We start from the raw sequence: 27,930 nt of genomic DNA, 5'->3' as shown, positions 1-27,930 counted from the left end.
AAACTAAAAAATTCTTTAAAGCACGTGATAGCGGTAAATATTTTAGAACAGAATGACACTTAAGTCTACACCTATTTAATACACGGCTTTGCTACCACCTTCAGGTGCCTGGTTGTATACATTTATATGATAAACTTAACGATACTGTCAATACCTCACGTTATAATTAACTCCAGCGTCAAATGATAGTATGATTTGTAAATAATGAATTATAAGAAATCGGTATTATCCCTGTATTTTACAGGAAACACTGAGTAAAAACAGGAAAATATTCAGTAAGACAGGCAGTCTCCGGACCAACATTTGTTATCGGAACTTCCGGAGTGTCAAGCAGTAGTGATGTCCAATTTACCGCGACGTGCGGTTCATTGGTTGCCAAACATGTGTGGTAACCACTAGACCATCGATAGGACCCCGGCCATTATAACGAAAGCAAAACAATGATGACATGAGAAGAGATAACTACGAAAACGAAGTACACATTACGTACACGAAGACAATAGAAAATACTGAAGATAATTTCGTGGATCTACAAGTCTGTAGGAGATTTATTTTCTCCGATTCGAGGTTTCGACACTTTAATATATGCAGATTGAAGTACCTGGTTATTGAATAGATTTCTGAGCAATCACCATGATTTTAATCGCTCAAACAATGGATTAAAGTAATGAGTACTTAATAAGCTAATTACGCAATTGCAATAAAGCCCATTGTAATTTTCTTAGAATATTTAGTGAGCGAGGGAAGTTGGTACGAGCACTATCACTAATGAAACATAATAGCCAGTTACAGCTCAAAAATTATAATAAGATCTTTATTATCTTAAAGGATAAACGAATTTCATAATTTCATTTTAAATTTAGTAAAGTGAAACCTGGCACGTAATGCTCATTCTTTCGTCCAAGTTTCTTTCTGTCATTTTTGTGGATATTCACTAAAAATATTAACATATCTGACGTGGGAAGTTTGGAACATACGTCAGATAAACACTTCAAGGATTAAATGCGCTTCTACATAACAAGTAACATTCTTAAAGAATAATTTTCTTCTATTAAATTATTAATTTCCATGCAAAGCAAAATTCAGAGGACAAAGTGTAAACAATCCTCTTAAAGACAAATTTTAATCCACTCAACAGATCAAAGTTATTGAAGCCTCTTATTACTAACAATAGGGATCGGAAATTCGCAGCAGAAACAAAGTACAACAAATATGGCTGTTTTCGGGGTTGTAGTGCCGTGTAGCCTGGTAAACGTTTACCTACTTTTCAGAGGTCTTTACTACAGCGAAAACCTTAAATCCTACAAAGAAGAACAAGACTGGAAATTTACAGTCATTAAGTGAGTATACTGAATATTCAATTTTAACCAACTATATTTACTTACGCGGCATAATCAAATTAAAGTCCGTACTTAGACTGAAAACTACAGTAATTACGCTTGCAATGTAAGTCTTAAAATCACTATTATCAACGTCAGCATATCAATACACAGTAGACGTAGTTAAAACGTAAGGGAACTTTTATTCTTGAATCGTTATGTACTCACCTTGTCGACGAAAGAAAATACAAGATTTAACCGCAACATACTTCAAGCCAGATACTACATCATTTCATACTTTTAACAGTAGGTTAACTGTTGTGTTTCGTATCTGCAGTTTCATATAATGAATTCTTCTCGAGCTACCGGCCGTGTAAGGTGGTTTAATGAAGAAGACACCAACGTTTCGAGAACCATCTTCGTCCTCGTCCTCGTCCTCAGGGTACTGTACTTGTGGGAGATCCCGTCAGTACTCAGCACAACTACAGCACCCTGAGGACGAGGACGAAGGTGGTTTTCGAAACGATGGTGTTTTCTTACTTAAGCCACCTTACATGGCTGGTAGCCTAAGAATAATTTATTATACTTCGTCGCCGTGAAAGCTTCAGATTATAGAGAAGATTCATGTTTCTCAGAACTGACTGCTCAGAGGACAAAACAATTTCAAATCGAATCCCTTAAATCTACGTCATAACAAAATATTAAATACATATAAGCCGATGTCGAGATTGATCAGAAAAATAATTTCTTTTCTATTAATCAAGGAAACAAATTTCAGCTTAATCTGTTTTTTTTAATTTATGTACTGTTATGCTAAATAATAATTCTGTTAGGAAACAGAAACTGAGCGAAAGGGGATGAACAAGTAAAATACGATTACAATAGTATAATAGTGTAAGGAAATACTTCTGCTGGAATATATTTATGAAATATTGTTCTTGTATTAACATTTTCACACAAAATACTCTTTCTATTACTTAAACTTTGATGTAATATTTAAATAATTTAAATATAAATAATACTTGTCATCAAATGCAACTTTATTTATAAACGAGGCCAAATGTTTCAATTCGTAAGCTGATTATTATATATAATCGAATCTATCGATATTGTACATGGTGGAACAAAATATCTCTATAATTTGTACATTCATGGTAACTTTACCATTAGATGTGTGCTAATATTACAGCGGAAACTCAAAGATATAGAGTCTGAGCTACTGAAAAAGCGTAGATAAATAAAATATAAATAAATATACAACATAAACCTCATCCTAAATTTAAAGTATCTCTTGAATATCGTAAGTTTATTAACATTTGAGTAAACTGTGCTTATGAATGCATCCTGTCGTCTATTTTGCAATGTAAAGCGTAAAATTTCACTATGAAATTATTTACATATTTTTTTATTTTTAAACCTACGTACTGATTATACCTTACGCAGGTAATTAAGTTGGCCAAAGTCTTAACCTTTCCATCAAGAGAAACTTTCATGTAGCTTTGTACAAAATTACCAATCATCTTTAGCCTAGAAGATGGTATCTCCTTACACGTCCACACGACGTTACAACCAGGAAGATGAACATCGATACCTTCAACGCCGTAAGAATCTCAATTCTTCCATACCAGATGCCCTGATATTCTGCCATTCACACTACATGTACCGCCAATCTCATCCTCCTCTATTTGAACGTACGAGTATCAATTATGAAGCTACTCAAAATGTATTTTTCTCTAGACTTCCTCCCTCTCATGCACAAATATTTTCCTTAGCAGCTTGTAAGTTTATTACAAAGGCTAACACAATCGGAAAAATTATAATTTTGTATAACAAAACTGCACAAAATATGATTTTGAAATTAAAACAAGAAATACCGAAATCTGTCACACCTTCTTAACCGAAAGTTCTCAACCTGTGGCCCGCCGATGTGCTTTGTGAATCCGCGTTTTTATTGTTATAGTGTGTGACCCCACGAGATAAAATTCAGTTATCTTATTTTAGAAAGCACATTTTATGAACTCTTGGGAGGATACATGGAATTGTAACAACAGAAATAAACCACATTTAGAAAGATTAATCAAGCAAATCAAAACCTGTGTTAAATTTCTCACTTATGACTAACTTTCCTAAAGAATGTTATTAAATATGTGAATCTGACACTAATGGGCTGAAGTTAGTGACATTTCTATAAACCCGTGAGTCGATAAGGAAGGGTAAATGTGGCCCCAGGTCTGTAAAAGGTGAAGAATAAATGCTCTAAATTATTCTAAACCCGGTACACGACGGGCAGCGTACACACAAACACACATGGATTATTTATAATTGATTAAGTGTATTAAAACTTTTTCTGAAAAATGCGGGAGAGGCGAGTAATTTGTGTTAACTTTGAGAGACGCCTCATTCCGACTAGAATATTTCTTTCACAGTGTTAGGCCATACTGCTGATAAGCTATAGAATTAACCTCCACTTAGAGATCAGCCAAGTGCCGGGTCAAATATGAAACCCATAACATTGTTGTGGGCGAGAGAATAATTTGTTGCTTAGTCTGGTCTATGACACATTTCACGTAACGGTGATATATGAGTATGAAGCAATGTTATAATAATGATTAATTAGCAGGAGAAGTAATGTTTAAAAGGATATAAGAAGCATATTTTCCAACGATGTTAAAGTTATTCCTGTGTTTGACCTTTAAAACCAAAGCTCGCCTAAATACAATTAAATATTTCAGTCTGTGCCGCAAAGAAAACACACCATTACAAATATCAAATTCTTAACGCTGTAGAAAATATTCGCTGATTAAATTGAAAATATACCAAACACATAAATATAAAATGTAGATTTATTGATTTTTAAAGTAGGTGAGATATTTATTTACCACTAGGCTTTAAAGAGTTTAAGCCAACCAGACGTATGGAGAACTGGACGTATAGCTCCAGACAATCTTAATCTAGGCACTTGGGGATAGTCTGAGTCGCCAGTTTGACGCCCCGGCCACCTTACCCACAACTAAAGATCTCCGAGTAGCCATCAGACACGAGGTTGATTAGACCCCCACATTTGGAGAAGATATAAATCCATTCCCGGAGTCGAACCCCTAACATCCAGCACGTAGACTAGTCACTACGCCGACTCCGTGTTCTTTTTTGACTCGGCTAAGAAATCACTCTTGCCCTAAGGATACCACACATGATGTTATTCTGTGATCGTGAATAAACTGACCTTTGCAGAAGAAATCCGCAATCTGGCCATGTTCAACTCACACGCCTTTGAACAAAGCTCCAGGGGCTTTTGAAGACAGCCATCATCCTCCTACTCGCCCACCATTCCTCCTCATGGACAAGTGGAAATAACCTGAATGTAAAGGTACCAGTTTCACTTCCCCGCTGCATATTATGTAGGAGAATGTGATAGGCAGTTGCCAGACTGTCAGTGTAAATATATCCATGACCTTCAGCCTCTCAGTAAAATTCAATTCGCACAAAGGTACGGTCATAACCTATCTGACACCTATTCTCACGTTGATGGCAGGAGTTGACTAAGAAAGACGTCATAACAAGGGTCGAGCCGCGTCCAACGGACAGAATATTAAAAATTATATCCTTATTACTTCAAATTATCGTAATTTCGGCAGTGTTATTCAATCAGCAACACGTTAAGTGCATCTGTCCTTGAAGTCTCCAAACATTTTCTAACCCTTTGCTTTTAAAAGGAGAAAAATATAAGAAACGTCGACAGGAATTAAATAAAGTATAAACGTCGTTGTAACAACAGCAACAATAGAGTTGAACCCACGGCCATCTAACGGATTCAATTCAAAATCTGTTTCTTATACCGCCAAAACGCCAACCGTCATCATGCGATTTACTAGTACAATTTGAAACCTGCACAAACCACTGAGTCGCCTGAAATAAAAATGACTATCTTTTGGGTTGTCGAAACGTTTAGTCTGGTAGATATGTACGGACGTTTCAGAGAAGCTTCAACCCAGAGGATATATCCTATTCGCCGCTGTGAGATCCTAAAAATTCAATGACCTTGAAATGCTTTTTTGTGAAAAATAACATTTGCTCTGCTACCAGGGATGTAGAACATTAAGGGAAATTATTTTAGATGGTTAATAATAAAATGTCGAACAGGCAGCCGACCTCTGAATGAAATAATGGCAAGACTACATGATTACGGACGATTCACAAAGCATTTCTGAACTCCTGAAACTCAACAGTTCTCATACGATCTCCTAGACTGGACCAGTGAAACAGATTTCAACCATAACTGAAGCTGGTCTTACCATATATCCATGGAAATACGCATATTATCGTAATTTAACACCAGAGCTACCTACATTCCAATGTCGAAATTAAGAGACGCTGTAAGTGATTACTACACCAAAAGTTTCGCAATTATAAGCAGGCAAAGGGATCTGTTAGTCGAAGAGAAACAACACAATCAGGTACCCCAATTTCAGCCATATATTGACAATATTTTATATCGTAACATGAATATTCAACTGTAAGATTTACAAGAAAGTAAGCATTTTATGTTTTTCTGTATAATTTCCTATTGCACTAATACTGACTTATTGTACTTCTAAATTTTAATATTTAATTGCATTTTATTATAGCACTTTTTGACAAAACGATATGTTTCTGTCCAACTTTATTTACTGAAATATATCACAATGGGGTTTATCATTTGTTAAACTGGATCTATCAGATTAAGTAATTACTTTCATTGTAAATATATACAAACTCTTTTATAACTGAGATATCGGCTGCTAGGCAAACGAGTCATAAGTTGAGGATTGTCTCCTCCGTGATCACCCGACTTAAATAAATGTGACTTTTTTGTGAAGGACACCGAAAGTATATTAACAATCCACACTTTTTGTAAAATCTTCAAGCAAACATTAGGCAAGAAATTTCCGATATTCCTGTAAAGCAACTTCAACATTTCTCTAAGGAGAGGGTAGTCTCTTTAAGACTCTTCTATAAAATAATGTTCGTTAAACTGCAGCGGAAAACCGGGCCGTGAATAACCGGCAGCTGCGACTGGGCTGTGTGAGGAGCGTTCCGCGCCAGCTGCGGGGTCCAGTCCAACGATTAACAGTTTTCTCTGTTTAATGCTGCAATAAAGTTTATTTCTGTTCAACAAAAGATTTATTTCAGTCGGCGGGCTACAATGCCCTTGTATCTCTATAATAAAGCTTCCGTAGACGGTGTTATCATAGATATTTATAGTAATAATTCTGAGGGTTCATTTAGTAATTGTACTAATATTGGAATCTTCCGGAAACCTAACACACCCTCGGCCATTCTTAGCTGATCACATGGTTAACCGCCGCCATTGCTAGTCAAAACTCAATTTTTGCAATGTTGTGTTCAAGTAAACATCTAGAAGAGTAAACAGAACCACAAAGACTGTCCTTCTGTCAAAGGTCGGTTGTTCGAGTCATCGTCTTTACAGGACAATGCCATTAAAACACGAATACATTAACATATTAACGTTTACAGAAAATGTCAATGTAGGAGAGGAGCAGAGGTAACATGACGCACCTTTATAGCATTAGCAGAGGTTAAATGGAGTGTGAAATTGTCAAGAACTGTCGACCGCATCCAGTAGCCATTATATATACGATTTCTTCACAAGGCTGGTTTAAAAAAGAAATTAACAAGAATAAGTTTTATTATATACTTTTATAAACTAATCAGTTAAAATAGCTTACATGTATAATAATCGACAGAATGAAATCACAGGTCGTCATTTAACAAGTGTCATGGTAGCTATGAACCAAGATGTTTGCCTGACCGTCTTCAATGAATAATCACAATAAAACATGATGTTTATAATTATCTTTATTTGTTTGCAAAGAGAATAATTTCCTAAATGATAATTTTCATGAGAACACAAGCTAATGACCAGAAATGTTGCTGACATTTACATACAAATAGAGAGAGAGGGGATAAAACCACATACATAAGACAAATGTTTCACAGCGATTAGGATTTAAATATCAGTAATGCAATAGACAGAGTCTTCGTATTAGTTTTTCTGTTTATGGATTAAGCCCTTTGTCATAATTTTGAAACTGTGAATATCTTCGACACTTTGTAGGACGAGACGTCATAACACAGAAAGGTAACAAACACCAGCGCCTCAAACGGGATTCAAACCAAATGTCGCAGATGTCGCGTAGTCCATAACCGCCCAAAAAAGTCACAATTATACGCCGTAAATTGTAATTCAGTTCTAATAATTGGGACTGGCTGAAATAAGGAGGCTATTTAATTCTGAAGCTGTATTTCTCATGAAAGGAATATGATTGTTGACTTCCTTTAAACCCAAAAGAAAACTCGTGTAATTATTGGTTGTCATGTGAACATGGCGGCCATGTGTTCTTTGACTGCATGAAGATTATATTGCGAGGTGCCATAAGCCGCGGATTGTTATTTTAAGTACAACAATGATTATCCAGAAGAATAATTCTGGCTTTGGAATAAGCCCATTGTGCAGAAATCTGTTACAAAATCTTGTTCTTCATACAATATTTTTGTGAACGATGACTATCAAAACGTCTGTAAAAATATATTTTCTTGAAAAATAGCAATTTGGCGACAGAACAATCTTTGTGGACAGTTTCACGAAGAATCTGAAAACTACTTAAATCAAGTAATGTCCTTTTCAGTTTATTTATATGTTTGTTAGCAGATGAATCAAATTTTGTTCGAAATTTCTAAACGATCTTCCGAAAGAAGGAGAGAAGTACAAGTATTCTTCCACTTAGTTTTCAATGTTCCCAGAGTTATCCATTGTCCTACACTGCTTATTTAATCGCTTCCCTCTCTCTAAAGGAACACAAAGATAAATTACATTAGTCAAAAGGGTCCGTCACTGGTAGGCCTATGTATGTTATGCCAGATTAATCCAGCCCACACCTTCCCTACTTAAGTGTGCGAGAAACATTTTTCGGTCCCAGTTGTCCCATTTTTGGAACATTATTTTGTGCAATTGTTACCTGAAGTCATATTGGTGCGATAACGACCTTCTATACTCAAAAGACTACACTTTACCAAGTGTTTCATTTCGTAAAGTTCGTAACAACGTGACGGATGCTCAAATGCGTAAGGTGGGAGGATGTTCATCTATGATCACGTTACGTCACACAGTCCTTCGCGATTACGTCATCGTAAATGCCATTATCTGATACCCTTTTCTACGCAAATAAATAGACAAAGACTGAACAGAGTTTTATTATATTTGGTATAGACTCTGTGCCAATGAATGCGACTTAAAACTTAAATAAAATATTCTTTGGATATTTTCCATCGTCTAGTAAAATAATAAAATAGAAACGACGTTTCGGAGATGGAGCTCTATCTCCGTCTTCGGATACCTACTCTGTTGGGCCCAATAAATAGAGCTAATCCCTATCTCCGGACAAGGAGATAGGGATTAGCCCTATTTATTGGGCCCAACGGTGCAGGTAACTGAAGACGGATATAGAACCCCATCTCCGAAACGTCGTTCCTATTTCATTATTTTACTAGACGATGGAAAATATCCAAAGAACTTTTTATTTAAATAACTCACCATCGTCACGAAATTATAGATTTGATACACTTAAAACTTGTTTCTTTTAATTTCATACGGTTGGTAATACGAATATGTAGGATTACAAACTTCTGAGGTGGGACGAAGATTATCTTCAATGTTGCCATCATTAAACATCGTGCTGCCTTTTACCAATTTTCATTAGAATTAATTGTGCTGACATATCTGTGGCATTTTTAACTGCTGACGTCATATTTTGGCCTTTTTAAATTAAACGGACAGGAATCCGTCCGTGTGTAGCGGCGATCAGTCGATCTTGGTTCGAGCTATTACTGGCTATATGAATTATCCGTGCTGCCATCTATAAGTAGCCACACAAACAAGAATATTTTTGGAAGTTTGTGTATTCTACACAGCACACATGTCGTGTCATCTTATACCAGCCTGCCAACAACGATTAGTTCTTCCATGTTGTTTCTCTGTTGTATGATTTCCGAACAAATATTTGTATGCATTTCTCACCTTTACCATGCGTGCTGTATGTTCTGAAGTTTTTATCGTCCTTGGTTACTCTTATAATATTTGGTTAAGCGTACAAATATTTAAATTCTTCAATATGCAATTATCTCAAAATGTTTTACTTGATGCTGGTTTTAATCATATGAACTTGAGAAAAGATACTTTTTAAGTAATAGGCAATGTAAAATATAACTGTAAAAATGTTCTTTTTGTCGTAAGAAAAAATTATATTGCCGGTGCCATCATGAAGTGTTATAAGTTCGAAAATTACAACCGAATTCCGATTGATACTTCAAGACCAATTTTTCATAATACCTGTAATTTACCAAGATTATCCTTTCGCCGTAAATATCATGTGAAAGTTGTATATTTACGTTTGTACAAATATTCTGAATAATTAATAAACGTAATTTGTGAGGACTTTCCGAAGACTGCTTTTATTTCCTTAAAATTTAAGGATCTTTTTTACACATTTTTGCCTTGACACTGGCACTGTAAATTCAGCAACTGACAGATTAGTTTTGAAGGGCGTTAAAAAGCACAACTTTGACCTTAATCTTCATGATTTTCTTTACTTCAGGGCACAGAAAGACTTCGTGTCTGGACGTCAGTTTCCCAACATTACCCTAGACAGCCAAATCTGTCATTTGTTTCTGCTTTAGATACCAACATCTGACATTGGCATGAAATCAAATTTCCGGTCCAGTGAATTATTTACGATAGAAAGACGAGAAATTATAAATGCGAGGCTTTCACGTGGGTCTTTAAATTGGACAGAAAACTCGCGTGCCATAAATCATTCTTTCGAGTCCTGATTTGTTCAGCTACTGTTTTACAAACGCAAAATTAAAAAGAAACTTACGGCCTACTTTAGATTGTCTTTGCCAGATCAATTAATATCACTTTACTTCGGAATGCTTAAGAAGCAACTCTGCAAATGTAACGGCTATGACTTGTATGCATTTAATGCGTGTCCCATATAAGACAACTTGGCCAAGATGGACCTTTCGAAATGTCACTAGACCATTATGAGAAGCGGTTCTGCATTAATTATTTTTTTCTCAAACACGTAAATAGGGCTATTTATGCTCCATACGGAGCCAATGGTAAATGCTGTTATACTGAAATATATGGATCTACTACAATATATTACCACATTTTAATTCAAAGTTATGACATATAGTGCGTTTAAAATACATGAACATAAGCTGAATAGGAGATGCTGAAGGGCACCTGAGAAAGACGTTTTCAGTGACCAACTCCCCTCCCCTAAACATCCACTTTTAAGCAGGCACTGACCATGTGGGGGAAAAGGAGGGGTGGGAGGTCCTGGCCAAGCCTATCTGTTCGTCCAGGACCTATAAACATGATAGTATAAATACAGAAGAACTATTCCACTCGGTCACACTTGTTCGTTGCGATATTAAGACGCCATTATCTGCTTGGAATCCATACAAGAAATTCGACACCAACAATGAACACTCTGGTGAGTAGAAACGGTTTCATTTGTCACATTCATGTTCAAAGCCCGAAGTTTAACTAAATAATATTAAAAAATTAAGTTCGTACCTCAAAGAAAAAAGAATTCGATGATAACTGTCTCCTGGGATGTTGCACCGTGTTGTCTAGAAGAGAAGAACCGATGTTCTAGAGGTGCTTTGTGCCACCATCAGCGGCCTATGAACACTGACGATTGAGGCAGCAGGCACATCTGAAACGAAGGTGAATTTTACATGAATAGACGGCGGAACATCCCAAAAGATAGTCATCTATACATTCGCCGCAATGGGTATTTGAAATATCACAAAACACAGTGGATATTCGCTACAGAAATTAATTGGTTAATACGATTTAGGGTAAAATTGGCTGTTTATACTGGGAAAATTAACGAGCCCACAAATCCACTCTGTACGCAAAACGCACATTTATTGAAGGCTCTACGTCCGTGGTATGTATATGTACCAGTGACCTTTAAAGGTTTAAATTGTGTCGAGTGTTTTGATTTAATCACACCAATTCAAATGCTTCAGCAAAAAAGTAAATTAATTTTTTTTTTTTTTTACATTTTGTTTTAAGAACTTGAGAGCCAAGAGATAGCATGCTACAAAAATTTAATGATGTTACAATTTTGGAATTAAAGTCAAAGACATTCATTAGAAGATATGGACTAGAATTTTAGATTTCGAATAAACTGTTTGTGAGTCAGAAGTACACTTTTACCAATAATTTAAATACATTTATTTTTCGACAAAAATAAATCACTGACTAGAAATAGCATTGCCAAGCCAGAAGTTGATTTATTTCTGTTTGATTCATTAAACAATGGTAGGATTATTTACACGTATTTATTTATGATATATTTAAAATGCTGGGAGCTTGGATAGCTCATGGGGAGACCCGCGGTGTCTAGAGCACGGGCTTGGATTCTATTGAGAGCCGGGAAGGGGTCTCCTATTTACCAAAACGTCCAGACCGGCTATGAGGCCAAACCAGTTTTCCGTCCAATGGTTATCTCGAAACTAACCACTCACGTAAATCTTATGCCCAGGTTAAGAATGGACGAAACTTCACTTCCTGCAAGGCGTTGAAAATTATTACTTTTATCTTACTTAACACCGCTGTCAGTAGCTCAGATTAGCATCGGATAAAATCTGAAATACTCCAAAAAGTGCGAAGTTTCAGGAAAGCCCCCAAAAATTTCGTTTTGAAATTCTTACTCAACCAGCGACAGCTCCTTTCCAAATCCTCGTCTTATTACCATTCATAAACACTTCCATATCTCAACTGACGTCACAAGTCGAACGTCGCGGTAATGTGGTAACATGTTTGCATTGTGTTCAGGAGGTCTCGCGCATATAATCCAGCGCAGAGATCAGATAACCTCATTAAGTATTTCCATGTTTTTCCATAGTCTTTTGTCAAAAATTACTCAAATTAGTATCACAAAACCACGATAAATTCTTTCTACATCGTTTCGAATACATTACTCAATAACCTTTAGCTGCCAGGGTTAAGAGATTAAGTCCAAAAATTATGGCCTACATAATACGTTATCAGTAAATTAACAATACTATTATTTCGGCCTTAAGATCATGAACAAATTTAAAAACAAGTTTATGTAATTCTTTGTGAGAAGAAATGAAAATATAAAAAAAATAAAAACTTTCCTTAATTTCATGTTGTGTAGTGGCTGCCAAGACCACTAAAACTGAAAGAATATAAAAGAAATGATTTACTATATAACACATAAGCGGCATAACAGTTTAGTAATAATAATATTAAAATTTTTTTAGCTCAGTTTTGAGATTTAACAACATCACATTTCAGTATTACATGACTTCTGAACTAGAATTCGCCAATGTAACTAGAATCTTAGTAACAAAATAAACCAGAATAATAAACCTATGTTTCATGACCTCGGTAATTGACACAGCATCGTTAAATAACCCAAGATATAACCAGACAGGAGAGAGAGAACGGTGACTCAGTAGTGGAGGAGAGCTCTTGATATCCCAGAAGGGTCAAGTTCTCCTTGATTGGACGAGTTTCGAAGAGGGAATATTCGATATATTTTGTGGGAAATGCTTTAATATATCATGTCAATAAAATTGTCAAAACAGTTTTGAGACTATATATATAACTTAAAATGGCAATAACGAAATAAATATTAAAACTATTAAAATATCTCCAACGCCTTGCCAGCGGCTTCAACCGAAGTTTGAACTCTGGTGGAGAGGAAGGTAACTTAGACCACGGTTGCTTCTCAGAGTATTTCCATCAATTAACTTAGTCTCACACAATCAAGTTCTGGTAACTGGTCATTAAGTCAAACTACAGGGACGTGACCTTTTCTTGCCATTTCGAAAGTAAAACTAACTTTAATAATTCTTATACTGCCATTTTTAATCCTTTATTATAGGGTAACAAATATATGTTATTTTGTGTTAAGACCTCACAGATTTTTACGTATATAATTACTTCGATATCATAAATTTACATGCAGTCAAATCTCGGTGGAGTCTTTATGAAAACCAACAGAACGCTCGAATTTATTATCGAGGATAGTGATCCATGACAGCACACAATTAAACGAAGTTTACAGCGAGTTAAGAGTGTGTCAAAAGTTTGAACCGGACACTTAACGTGTTAGAGTACGCAGCATTTAGATTCCAAATGCGTATCTGTACACATAATTTTGGCACAAGCGTGTCAATGGCAGTAAAATCTACTACATCCCTGAAGTTTCTTAACTTGTCGCTTCCCGCATTATATTTATGTATCTTACACATTGAGCTTTTTAAAAGCACATTTTTAATGTAAAAATTATTCTCGTCTGTTCGCCTGGCAATTTCAGTCTTATTTAGTAACTACAAAATTATTACTAATTTATTATAGTATATGGACTAAAAGCTTATTAAAAATATGTGAATGAGAAGACACGCAAGAAAATTATTTATATTCAAGAGGTACGTGAATATTATAATTATAACCCTTCCAGTCACATGTCATCAACGAGATTAATTTCTTGTGGACTGAAAATATTCTGAATATTATAGACGACACGACATAATAATGGATTTGTGCTCTGATTCCTAGTCGTTTTTAGGTTTTACTCAGGCTCTACCGTAAGTGAAGAACCCGTGGGCCCGTCCATGTCAGTCTGTCGCGTTTTTCGCAACAGTGAGATCCAAGGTTTCCGTTTGTTATGAAACAGTGATCTGGACGCACATTAGAGCAAGAATTATATAAAACGCGGCGATGGCCTCGGATCACAATTTATGCAACAACGATCTACGTGATGTGGCATAAAGAACACTTTTGGGACGTCACTGAACTCCAAAGAGTACACGTTTTCAATCTTGTGATCTTCTCCAATTCCTCATCTTTCCTTCCTGACTTTCTCCTATTTCATTCCACCCTTCTTCAATTCCTTCCTTTTCTCCATTTGACTCTGTCTATTTCTTCTCCATCTTCACATTTCTTCTCCTAAGCGTCCGCTTTTATCTTCTCTTTCACTCCTTCTCCTACACTGCCCTTTTCTGTAAAATCCTTCTATGTTATTCCCGGTAAGAAATCAAGTTTAAGGTCTTTAAGGGTTAAAGTCGCATGGTCAGCAGTTGATCTAGCGTAGGACGATGAACGTTCGAACCTCGAGCGCGCATTCCATTGGCATCAGAAGTCTAGTTCTGAAACGCGTCCCACATTTTTTTACCTTTTTGAGAGATATTGCCTGAATATATTGTCCACTCCCGAAGGTACTCTTAGACTATTCATTCCGCAACATTTAAAGCCATAATAAAATTACTGGCGCATTTGCGAGGTACATTGTCATGTAAAATTGTTTTGTCTTAATATCGAAACAACAGACACAAGATATCCTACCTAGATATAATTTCGCGTTATATTTGTCTACCTATACATTCAACATACCTACGAAGACAAAGTTTGACCAGGACAAAACCAAGTAGCCTAAACGTACCTTCACTTAGACATTAGTCATCTTGGTTGTATGCTACTTAAAGCCCTTCTGGACACATAAATCACAAATTGCAGGATCGAGTCTTCTGTAACCCGAACGACCTTACCAGCATTCAATGGTGAAAGAGGTTAATTGCTGTCTCTATAAGGATTTATTTAAGGCTTTCAATTAAAGCTCCTCACACAAAGTTTTCTCACGACTACGAGCCTGGTGACGTAATTACCAGATCAGTATTGATAACATGATCAATACAGACTTCAGTTGAAAAATACATTTTCTTGCATAATAATATACCACAGGCTACTAGGTTATGAAATTAATTTACCGAGTAACACAACTTCCTTCATGGTTCTGAGTTTTCAATGGGCATTCCATTGTAGCTAAGTGTTAAAACAATTTCCTGTTACCGTGTTTGCTGTTAAAATATCAATATTTTTCCTACAAATTAATCGTTCGTGTCTATAGTTGTCTCATTCCGTGTATTTTCCGGTTTAAACTCATATTTCTAACTCACATGAACTTGTTAAAAATAAGAAATATAGTTTCAAATTATGAAGTCGTTTGATATATTCTCAGTTTCTCTTTTAAGACTACATCTTCAATTATATTTCAATCGCATTTTACTTCTGAACACATTACAGGATAGATAAAAAATAGTAAACGAATCTGCTCATCAGAAATTGGTGGTAAACATAGGACATCTTTAAGGGTAACCAAAGAACGACATGAAGAAGGTACATAAGGCGAGTGGTGGTGAAGCTCGACGCATTATAAACTCGGCAGCAGACAGACGTGAGTGGTTAGCTTTACGATTCGGAGAAAGAACCTTCGGTACCTACGTGATAGTTGCGAGATCTCTTCAAGATGACGGAAAAAAGATTTCCGGCTCCTTCCGGGAATGGAGCCCCTGTCCATGTAACTCTGTGCGCGGTGTAAGCTGACTTACCCTTTTTCGCAACAGCATACACTGGTGTGTGTTCAGACGACCAGCAATGTTAAGTATGGAATTTTTTCCCAGCGTTTCTGAGACCACGTCTGCCTCCATCATCAAGGATGTAGAGACAGAGTATCCTAAAAGCTGGGAAGTGTTCTATGCTCACACGGTTAATTTCCAGAATACACATCGAAGCGTTCAGTAGCTACGGAAGCTTAAAATATTATATCTCCACAGCATGTTATTAAATGTAATGAAAATGAAAAGATAATGCATTTCTTTCCTGTGGAAGAAGTAATATTATCCCGAAAGGTGAGAGTTATAGTCAGAGCAACAGAACTCTTCCTGACGTCTACACTAATTAAGCCCGCTTGTTCTATTTCATTAAATAACATTATAGTCATTATAACGACTGCTCTGAAACAAATCCCATCCTCCATGATTAAGTCAGCCACATTACCTATAGTTCATGTTTCAGTAGTTTGTTCTAAAAACGCCAGAATTTTAGAGACTTTTGGTAATTCAATGTTCTTTGTCCCGGCAACACCGCAACACATTGCACAGATCTGGATTTATCTCCAGTTTTTTTTAAAATGCACAATTACATCTCATTTTCTGATAAATCAAACGGAATGTAATTTATTTTAAGAGTTGTTTAATAAACAGCGACTTAACAATCATCATTTCGTATGCAGTGATGTGAACGTAAAATTTTAAAAAGAAACTTGTAAATAATTTCAAAGTAATGTAAACTCATGATTTAGATAATTGTGGGTTTCATAATTAATTTCAGACAAACATCAGGACTCTTTCTGCACTTTTATCACCGTTTCATCAAATCTTCGTCCAATTTTAGAATTTAAAAACCTGAGAATCTAACAGTTCAAAATGGCAGCCTAATTGTAGACAGGTTAGGTTTGTTATATTGGTTTGCAGGGGCGTGTGGACTTCTAGGAAGACAAGACATGTTTGTAATTTTGAGCTCAATGACTCTGAAGCTTTTCCAGATCTAAGACTCTGGGGAGGATATCAAAGGTAATAAGCCAAAGAACGTGAAGTGTGTCTTCGCTGCAATGTGCTGTTTAATCAGTATCTATACCGAAGACACACGGCATGCGACAGAACAAGACTTGTTTGAAAATCGTGTCTTCTGGTGTTGGCTGTCGCGTCTCTTCGGTCTAGAATGTCAGATTAAAAGGTAAATTTCTCAAACGAGTTTTGTCGTGCTGAATGGCGCGCGATCACGTTGCGTGTATGTGCAATAATGTTTTATCCCTTTCTTCATTCACTTGTTTCATCTCCAGTATTGGATTAAACTCTGTAATAAACTCTACAGCATACTTTGTTGAACGAATTTTCTTCTGGTCGGTATTATTTTATTTTATTTATTGTTTATGTAAGGACGCTGTTAATATCTAATATTATACAGCGTCGTATTCAGGATAATTAGCGAATGAGTAATTTAAAATTATATGGGAGGAATTGGTGGTGTCCTAATGTCAGGCACTATCCCGATATTTGCCTTGATGGACTGAGGAAGACCACAAAATCATCGGTCGTAATATGGCCGTGCAGACGTCTGCTTTATATAAGGATAAAACCAGTCCTTGTTACATTTCACAAAGCTGAAGACGTAGGCCGAGAATATACACTTAACTGTCATTTAAGGCAAAATGAAATAAAAATTATCTAATAAATACCATGCTATTTAAATTACGACGAAATTACAATTACGACAAAAGTCAAAATTATATAGTAAATTAATGAATAATCAATATATAAGATCTGCACTCTTTGATGTTATTACCCACATCGAACAAAAACTAATGTAAGCCTACATAAAACTTGTTTAATATGCGCTTGGAATTCGTCTTTTAATGGGGCAAGAAATAAAAACCATAGAATAAATCTCCTTGTAGTCTTTACTTTTCATTTCTTCATTTTCTTAATTCGTGCAATTATCTGCTGAAACCAAGCATTTGTTTTCGGCAAGATCAATCTAGTACAGTAAGCTGCGAAGAGATTTTGTTCTGTCTTAGTCTCAGCGATCGTCGAAATTGCCAAATCAGAATTAAAACTTAGTCGCTCGAAAATAGTGCGATAAACTTTTATTATCAGATTTAGTCGTTTCGTCGTAATCGATGTCTCTCTTCTCGTGTTGTTTTATACGCACGGGCAGACGGACCGATCCATTTTAATAGCCGCTCCGGAGGAACGCGAAGGTGGTTCATACCTAAAAAGAATACTAACTCCTGGGGCAGCGACGTCCTTTAAAGGCTGAAAGTGACTCTGCCGGTCAAGGAGTTCCCTTGTCATACAGAACCCAAGGCTCACCTCCACCACAACACTTCGCAGCTTACTTCTAGAAGATTCACTTAATTCTTTACTTACTTTTTACACAACGTTTAATTTTCTCTTTCCTTCTAAATTTTCCACTCACATTGCCATCTTGAGTTAATTATCATACGATATTAGATATAAAGCAGAGATCTGAAACTCCTCGTATATCATTTCTTGTTTCCTCCTGTCACTTCCACAAGTTCAAATTTCACGTAATGAGAAAACAACTGTTAAAATCTCAGTTATGTAAGATTTTTTAAGGCAAACGAAGATAGAAGTTCACAGAATTTAATCTTCTTATAATGTCAACATGAAAGCAACTCGGATTTCTTATCGTTTTACCAAATATTTTTTAAGTTTTTCACAGTTTCGAAGGATGTATTAGGCACCGTTATATCATGAGTTTACCCTTCATTCTCGGGAAGCAATGAATGTAGGAAGAGTATGCTTAAATTTTTATTTTCTACATTTATGTCTACATCAAAATTCTTAATAATTTTCTATGTGTTTATTTCTCATCTTGATGGTATTCATATTTTCTTACAATTATAATCAGCACAAAATATCCAACTGCAGCCTCTCGCTAGTTAGGATTACTTGGATTTTTCTAACGCCACATCTAAACCTAACGATGACAAGCAATGACTTAATTGTTTCAGTTCATGTACAGATCATTACGATTTGTAACTTTAATTGTATATATATATTTTTTGACACGAAGTGTGTTAACAAAATATGAAAAGAAAGCTTTTTAACTATCAGCAGTGCAAATAAAATAATCTTGAGTATGTAGATGGCTATCTTCTGCGATGTTGCACCACTTAGTCTGGTAGATGTTTAACGACGTTTGAAAGGTTCTTTGCTGCCTCTATCATCAGGACGATGAGTCCGTAATCTTCTAGCAGACTAAACAGCGCAACGACCTAGCAGACAGCCATCTTCATATTCGTCGCCCTGATGACGGAGGCAGTATGAACTCTGAAACGTTGGTAGATATCTACCAGACTACACAACGCAACAACCCAGAAGACAGAAATCTTCATCGCCCTGATGACGGAGGCAGTATGACCCCTGAAACGTCGGTAAACATCGACCAGACTACACAGCGCAACAACCCAGAAGACAGAAATCTTCATACTCTGATGACGGAGGCAGTAAGACCTCAGAAACGTTGGTAAACATCGACCAGACTACACAGCGCAACAACCCAGAAGACAGTAATCTTCATACTCTGATGACGGAGGCAAATGACCTCTGAAACGTCGGTAAACTTCTACCAGACTACACAGCGCAACAACCCAGAAGACAGAAATCTCAACATAAGATGGTGGCCGACGTTTTAACTACACATACTGGACAGGGTGTGAGACAGAAAGTAACTGTTAGATGTGGTATTAAACAGAAAATTTGCAACTGCACTGCCATTTATAGAGACCTGACTTCATTACAGTAGCCTTCAATATCATAAATATTTATGAAGTTTACACAAACTCTCTGTGATAAATGAATACAGCTTACGTAATGGCGGTAAAAACTGCATATGTCAGCAGCCGAACGATCCAAGTCGTAACTACTAAAGCAAATGAAATCAAGCACAGTTTCTGTTTTACAAAGGTGGATAAATGAAGTCTTCCATATTCCCAAATTCTTTCCATCGTTTCCTTTCCAGTATTTTTGATATATTTTGCACCTGGGCGACCATAATGTTCTGGGTCGTCCTATGTGTTTCTTTCATTTAAATTTGAATTCCACGCCCTATCAAATTTTTAAATTTCCGTATCAATGTAATCGTCTGTCTTCTAATTCTATTAAGAGATTTTTATTTCAAATTCTGTAAATGTTTCATTTCTAAATCTATCCCTTCTTGGTTCCCAACAATAATCTAAAAAAATAATATTAGTTACTTGGATTTCGTCTTTGTTTTTCAGCTTTAAAATATCAACATTTATTTAAATTATACTACATACGTAAATTTCTGTAATCCTTTGTGACATCTTAGTTCCATTCCTTTTACAATATCTTAGAATTTAGAAACTATTTTGTATTTTTCTACTGATCTCTCCACAGATTTTTGTCTCGTAAGTTTTACTTCCCAAATAAATTAATAATTTCCCCCACTTCTTTAACCAGTGTGATCTTAAGTCTTATTCAGACGTCTGTGTCTTGCTTCTTAATATTCTCATTGCCACTGTCTTGTTTATTTTTATTCTCAGGCCATATTCCTTTATAATCATGTTTACCAAAAAAGTCACCTAAAACTTCGTCATAAATAATGGAAAATATGAGAACAGGCATGAAGATGACCTTAACATTTCAGCTGGCACTGAAGAACACGCACATTCTGTCAGGAGTAGTCAAAATGTAGGGACTATTCTGCAATAATTAAAGCGCCACGGCTTGCAAGTCAAGGACACTAAGACAACGCAGTTTTAAAACACTGGCCACCATTAAGAACATTCTTATCTTCATACTTCATAAGATCAATAATAATAATATAATTTTGTTAATGTAGCTATTTTCGGCAAGGTCAGTGGGAATATGGCAAATCTAAATCTCTCTTCATTGCCACGTCCAAAAAGATTTGGCGGGGGGGGGGGGGGGGGGGGTTGTGAGGTCGAGGTTTGAAGGTGATTGACAGCAGTTTCGGATTTCACAATGTGTATAGTTTTCTTTCAAAATCTCGTGCATTTATCGTACGTGTGGTGCTTGAGCGTGGGGATAACTTAATCTATTAATTAACGACTATTACTTTTCAAATTATTGAGCAAAGCGGCCCAAATCCTACTACACCTCGTTTACATTTATCAACTTTATTATCTTTTCATGTAAATCCCACAAGTCATTTTAGATCTCTCTCGTTCTGCACTTCAGTTGCTACCGCGAGCTCAACCTTGGAAAATGCATTACAGTCTCATGACAGCAAGTCACGACTTTACAATATTATCATATTACGTTTCCTAGATTTATGGATGATTTTGTGCCAACAGGCGGTACCAACATTTTAACAGCATTTCATTAGTGCCACCAAAAATCACGGAAGCGACAAAGTCGTTATGCAACAGTCTCTATTGTAATCATAAGAATAAATCCATCCGTTGTTACTGGAGGGGTCCTCAGTGGCAGCGCGGTCTGAGGCGTGGGCCTTGAGCCACATGGTCACTGGGACCATGGGTTCGAATCCCACTCAAGCCATGGATGTTTGTCCGTGCTGTCCTGTGTACAGGTAGAAGCCTTGCGACTGGCCGATCCCTCGTCCAAGGAGTCCTACCGAATGTCTAATAGATCAAAACCAACGAAAAGTTGAGACCCGCAGTGCTCAGGCACTTGAAGAACGGGTCGTTCCCAGTATCTCCAGTATGTTACTGGAAAACGCGGTGTTTGCGTATACTTCGTGGGTGTAACAAAGCATGGCCAGCCGGAAGATCAAAAGTTCACATCTCATTCGGGGATTCACCTTTGATCTAATACTTGGCTAATAAGGATCGTAAAAGTAAAGTAAAGTTTGTCCCACTATACGCCATGTAGGTGTTTGGGATGAGTGGAGGTATAGCTCCTCTCTTCCTTGACCTCGGCAATAGATGGGGTGAGTGGTCAGCATCACGCCCCGGCCGGCTTTACCCCCGGAAAAGGACCCCGGTACCCAGTGGATAGGAGGCTGGGTGGGCCCCAGAGCCGGTCTGGACGCAGAGGCTAGAGGAAAAAAATCCTCTGCCCACGTCGGGGATCGAACCCCGGTCGTCCAGCCCGTAGCTAGTCACTATACTGACTGAGCTATCCCGGATCATAATAAGGATCGTACGTTAATTAATTACAACCTGAACCCGCTTTGTCTCATGCACCGTCAAGTTGCAAGGTAAATTAATCTTTGATATAAATTTATTGGTGTGACAATAATGAAAGCAATCGGTAGTAGAAAAATGTTTCCATTTGTCGGAAATCTCCTACATTCTTACTTTTCTCAACTAAATTATGACAACGCTTCCACTGAATGTAACCTGTTTCCCTTCATCCGTCCAATGGAGTTTTCATTTCTGGGAACAACTAGTAGTATCCACCACGGTCAAGGTCTGGGAAAAGGAAGGACCACAGAAATACCAGTATTCATAGTAAGACATTCCTGTACCCAAAGAGACGGATGACAAGTTGGCTGTAGCAGCCATTTTCCAACGGACGTTAAAGTTTCGCTTACTTTTGATCGTACCACCAACACACACATAAATACATCACGCGTTTCATTAATGCATCTTCTCTCTTTCCCACCTCGTCCCGCAAGGCTGACATACTGGGACCCGGGCAACAGATTTAAGTTCCAGATATTAAAACGTGCTACGTGCGCCAATATTTGCTAACTGAATTCCATGTTTTAGGTAGCGATCTTGGCAGTAATAGGAACAGCAATAGCAGCTCCACAGGGTAAAGTCCAGCCCGGCTCACGAGTACCAAACATTGCCATCTTGCGGCAAGCACTGGACCTTCAGCACGATGGTTCCTATCAGTACAGGTGACTCACAAATGACCTCCACGTTCGTGAGGCATGTCCTAATTTTAAAGAAATTCAGGTACCACGAGGACAGGGCGAGCAGCTGCTAGACATAACACAGTGAGGTTTCTGGACTGGCTGTTCGTGCTCGCAAAACAATTTTGTACGTTAGAAAGAGTAAACTGAGTGATCGACTGTCGACCGGGACAACACAGCGCCAATCATCATGCAATATTATCCAAAAGTGCTCTTTCACGACGTGAAGATGTACCTAACTATGCTGGTCATTATTCACTGTCTCAGGTTGACTTATGTTAAGTAAAACCTTCATTTCGGGAAATTACTCAACTCTCGTCTTAAGCCTATCGACTGTTATACTGGCTAGCACTTTTATTTCAAAATTTCAATAGAGGAATTGATGTTGGAATTTGGAAAAGAACACATAAGCTTCTGTCTATTAATCCTGCATTCGAAACATGCGCCTACGTTCGGCTTTGGAATGGCATTAGCGAGATTACATCCGAACAGCAACTGCTGTATAAAGTCTGCCACTGACACGTCGGATGGAGGAAACATCTAGAATGATGCGTGTTTTAAACAAAGGCCTACCCTAGATCACGCCATTCATAACTGAGGAGTAATGAATCAGGTTTTGTTTCGGTCATGTAGTGAATCATGAGGCAGAACTCTGTACAGCCGTAGGGAAAATATTGCCAGCAGCGACACATATTACCAGTTTTGTTTCCTTGCTTGCATTATTTACGCCTAAGATTTTAAACACGTATATAACATCACCAGTAATTGCATTAATTATTTACAACAGCCGGTCTATCGTAAGCTGTTCTAACCTCGAATTCGTACTTAATATTTTTTAACTACTGGTACTAACTTACTTGATATGTAATACCATGGCCCGCGGCCATGATCAGAACATTAGATCCGGCCCAAGGGTACTTAAAGGTTGTCTGTCCATGCCTCATTATCACTGTAATAACAAACCATTTCCCTTCTGCTCGGAAACAAAACATTTATCCACCAATACATCTCATCTATTCAAAATAAAGCGACTCCAGTCAAATACATTTGTAACCGAGGCATAAAAAGCACTGTCACTCACATCATAGCTTCAATAAATTTAATAAAGTAATTTTGAAACAACGCTTGCCCAAAAATAACATTGTGTTACTCAAGTATATCCCATAACTTCAAGGATTCACGAGCCACTGCAATAAGCACGTTATCGCTTCACCCCTCCACTTCAACAAACCTTGACATTCAACTAAAACCGAGATGATGCGAAAAGAATTGTGTAGATGGCGACACTAATCAGATCTTTAGAGAGGCATCTAGTGTAAGAATTTCGCATTAAATATGTTTACCGTCATTCATACAATACGGACAGGAATTGATTTGGAGAATCCCTATTAAAACAATGCCAAGAAGGATAAAACGATAATAACAATACAATAATAATGAACAAATTATAACGTGTTTCCCTGAGCCTGTGAGAAACGGAATGGATACGTACAGAAGGGCGTACAAAATTAAAAGTTCACACAGAAGCAACTATGATCGATATGATGAAAAAAAATCTATTTTTCTACAAGAGCATCGCGATATACAATAGACTTTACTGATCTTATTAAGATCTAAAACGCGTATAGGATTTGAGACTTTCGCGGCGAGTACAATCAATAAAATCTTCTCGGGCAAACAGCCGTGTCAACCTCAGTAAACCGACGTTTCGGGAACCAACTCTGTGTATATACACAGGCGACGTTCGAGGTATCCAGTCGCATCAGATCCCTGATGATGGAGACAGAGTTGGTTGCCGAAACGTCGGTATATTACGGTAACCAGTTGACGTGGTTGATTGCCCGAGAAGATTTTATTAAACTAAAACGCATTCAACATTCAACGAATTACAAGGATAAATATTTTATGACTCTACACACATTATTAGGCCTTGTCTGGAGTCTAAATAGTATTGAAATTCATATAAACAAGCGCTAAATAGACACCACGGTCTGTTGGGCCTGTAAAATCGCGAGGGACACAAAAAATGCATTTTCACTCTTGTTTTATTAAAATATTTATGTCGTACAAATTGTCGTTCGTCTTTTAGCTACGAGACAGAAAATGGAATAACAGCGCAAGAGCAGGGGTCGATCAAGAACCTGGGGCAACAGGACGAGGCGGCGGTGGTACAGGGTGCATTCTCGTACACATCCCCAGAGGGATATCCCGTCAAGCTGAACTACGTCGCTGACGAGAATGGGTTCCGTGCTGAGGGAGTCCACCTGCCAACGCCACCACCCATCCCTGAAGCTATCCTGAGGGCCCTCGAGTACATTAGGGCTCACCCTGAGGAGAACGACGAGAACTATAATAGAGGTGGAATCCCCAACAGGGGCGTAATTGCCAACAGGAGGTTCTAGACCTAAGGGATAAGTGATTATCACTTTTGAACTGCCATAAACAAGACAACATAAACGATAATTACGATGAAAATAGGTCTCTGTAAACAATCAATTTCAATGTACAAATAATTCACTTTGTGTATGCAGAGCCGTGGCTTCTTTTACGTATGTTTTTAAATGTTCTGTCTTGGGGCGTTCGTATCAACATATTTCTGTGAACAAATGGCATAAACTTGCCCTTTCACTAGATATCTTTATTTCGGAAGTTCAGAAAACCACACTCATACTGGCTAATATTGTCGAAAATACTCGTCATCACAAAACATGATTCAAGCAAATCATTACTCTTAATTTCTTACCTGCATTCATCTTTTCTAAAAACTTCTATCATAAAACTACTTCAGAGAATTTCACAGTACCCCTACAAGGTGATACAAGTCAGAATATCCATCATCATAAATATTTTAACACTAAGAGTTAACTTCATACCACCAAGACAATATTTTTTTAATAACCTATTGTTTTCTAACAACAACGTGTCTTATTGTCAACGAATTTTTAAGCTGTTTTCTGGTCGTAAGGATACAACAAAATAAATTATGGAAGTGTTCATATCCAACAACACGCTTCATTTTTTATTTTGTGTAAATCAGGATTATGTCTTTGATAATCAATGACGACTGAATGTACCTCTCATCGTTCAAAGAATCAATTACTTTCACATCAGTTGGCATAATTATGTTCAATGCTTAAAGACAGCAACATGTTCATGTAAACCCGATTCTGTGCTGCTACGAAGATATTTACATAAACAATTGGATAAGCTGAATGCATCACAAAATTCTCCTTATTAAAATCATCAAACAAAAATCGAGTTACCTCATTAAAGTACTATATATTTTATTCAAAGATATGATTAAATACTGAACAGACGTCTTTAAGTTATTTTTTCTTCTGAAAAGTAATGTTTAATCAATTTGGCCCATGTCCCCACACTTTCCTTAGGTTAGGATAATACAACGAAACTGCCCTTTGTTATAAAATAAGAATAATATAATTAATATATTTTGTAAGAAAATAATAATAACAATGATAATAATAATATATATAACCTGCTATGTAGTTCCCTTTCTGCGAGAAAAAGAAGTAGCAGGCATACATCACTTCAATTCTTCCTGCTAGATGGCAGCTGCATAGTGTGACAAAAGTCTATGTAAGTCAAATGTCACTTTGTAATTCTTAGGAGTATAATAAAGCAGTTTAAGATATTAGACTTCTATTTTAAAATCCTAAAATAGGCCTGTAACTTTATATGTACTAAGAAACCTTTTGAGAACAAGATATTTCAATCATAACTAAAGCAGTACGCTTATTATATGGGCGCCAATTTACATGATGTTCAAAAATATAACGTATAATGGACAAGCCTGGCAGTTGGTCAGTGTGTAACATCTTTGATATTAATCTACGGATTATGATGAAACTTGGTGTCGGGAATCTGAACAACACTGCCAGGCCCAAATTTTAATTGGCCCGCGGCGATTGCACATAAACACGAAGGTTAAATCGAACTTCATAAATACATACACGAAACAAAATGAATACTTAGTTAAAATCGGAACTTCAGTTTGGAACAATTTTCACAATAATGTACAGGCGTATTCGATCAAATACAAAGGAATAGTTTTTTTATTTATTATTTAGTGTTCTGTCTGAGGACAGGTCCATATGAACAGGATCCTTCCATCCTTTTCTCGGACTGGGACCTGTTCATGTACGTTCTTGGCAGATGATCCAGAAGTGGTTTGCCATTGCCTTCTTCTGTGTGTGAATGGAGTAATTGTTGGGATGCCACGGAGAAACCGGGGAAGCCCCCGGAGGAAAACTCCGTGTTGCCTAGACCACGGCCTTGCCCAACACAAGTTATAAATTCGGGCACCGCCGGGAATCGAACCCGAGACCCCAGGATTACAAGGCCAGCGTTCTAACCGCTAGACCACCGTGGCATAAAGGAATAGTATACGTCCATAAGACGATGCATTGAAGCTTGTTTGGTGCTCAGTAAAAAGACAAACGTAATTCGTTATGACTTTGTTATGGGGGCAGGAAGGACGTCTTCAACGTCGGTAAACTTCTATCGGACTATCATCATCATCTATGGCGTCTTAACATTCGCGACAGTGTAACTGTGATGTACTGACAACGCATCTATTGTTACAACTTACAGGTCTATCGCCCCCAATTGATAAATCAGTGGTACAATACTACGGAAAAGAAGTTTAATAAAATGGTCGAAATAAGGTTCGGAATTTGACAAATTATTCTCATTAAAAATATCAGGTGAAAACAGCATTATATCCCTACAGTACCAATGAAATACTGAGTTATAGGTGGGTTTATATTACTGCAAAGACGTCTTATGTAAAGTTGTAACTTTGTCATCATCAGCTCGGACAGCAGGTCTCATGGCCTCTGCCTACACAGAACAGCACGTCACGAAATGACGCAGAAAAACATCCATGCCTCGAGCGAAACATGACCTTAACGTCCTAGACGATTCCGCGAATGGGATGGACAATTTCGTTTTCTCTTGACAATACTGTTGTTAGTCAATTAACCCTCTTTCCTGTAACAACACAGAAATAAGGCGAGGGTAAAGTGGAATTCGTACTGCAACACAACTTAAAGTAGGAACCTCGTAAATTGGGTCCGACGGTTTACAGATAAGCTAAATCTTTAAGACAGTTTTCTTAAATTTTCACGATCATCATATACGCCAGGCGCATTCGACCTCTATACCTCTGTTATTGTCACGTGACAAACATAATAAATTATCCTGTCCTTAAATCACATAACGACGCTGATTCATTCTGCATCGCCAAAGGTA

At 37.1% G+C, this 27,930-nt stretch overlaps 2 protein-coding genes across 5 annotated transcripts in view; one reads left to right on the top strand and one right to left on the bottom strand.

The window, feature by feature from the left end:
- LOC110835981 (folliculin-interacting protein 2) overlaps positions 1–27,930 on the bottom strand; it is a 490,121-nt gene that overhangs the window by 256,544 nt on the left and 205,647 nt on the right. For 2 of the 3 annotated variants that reach the window (XM_087346352.1, XM_087346354.1), the window contains one exon: positions 10,960–11,101. The gene's annotated coding sequence lies outside the window, so the exon portion shown is untranslated. Of the gene's footprint in view, positions 1–10,959; positions 11,102–23,516; positions 23,922–27,930 lie in introns of those variants that run through there. The other variant, XM_087346353.1, reaches the window with a different exon arrangement.
- On the top strand, positions 10,763–26,311 carry LOC110835982 (endocuticle structural glycoprotein SgAbd-2). Of its 2 annotated transcripts, none has more exons than XM_087346373.1 (3): positions 10,763–10,876; positions 22,511–22,644; positions 24,749–26,311. In XM_087346373.1, the coding sequence occupies exons 1-3, from the start codon at positions 10,865–10,867 to the stop codon at positions 25,059–25,061; spliced, it is 459 nt and encodes a 152-aa protein (XP_087202499.1). In that variant the 5' UTR covers positions 10,763–10,864; the 3' UTR covers positions 25,062–26,311. The 2 variants fall into 2 exon arrangements, with proteins under 2 accessions (XP_087202499.1, XP_087202500.1); XM_087346374.1 differs by having other exon boundaries at positions 10,792–10,880; positions 22,515–22,644.

Source organism: Zootermopsis nevadensis, unplaced genomic scaffold (genome assembly GCF_977971745.1).
Source record: "Zootermopsis nevadensis isolate Lab colony 2312 unplaced genomic scaffold, Znev_1.0 Znev_ptg000010l, whole genome shotgun sequence".
Taxonomy (NCBI): domain Eukaryota; kingdom Metazoa; phylum Arthropoda; class Insecta; order Blattodea; family Termopsidae; genus Zootermopsis; species Zootermopsis nevadensis.
Note: the sequence above shows the minus strand (reverse complement) of the source record. Positions and strands in the feature narration are given on the sequence as shown.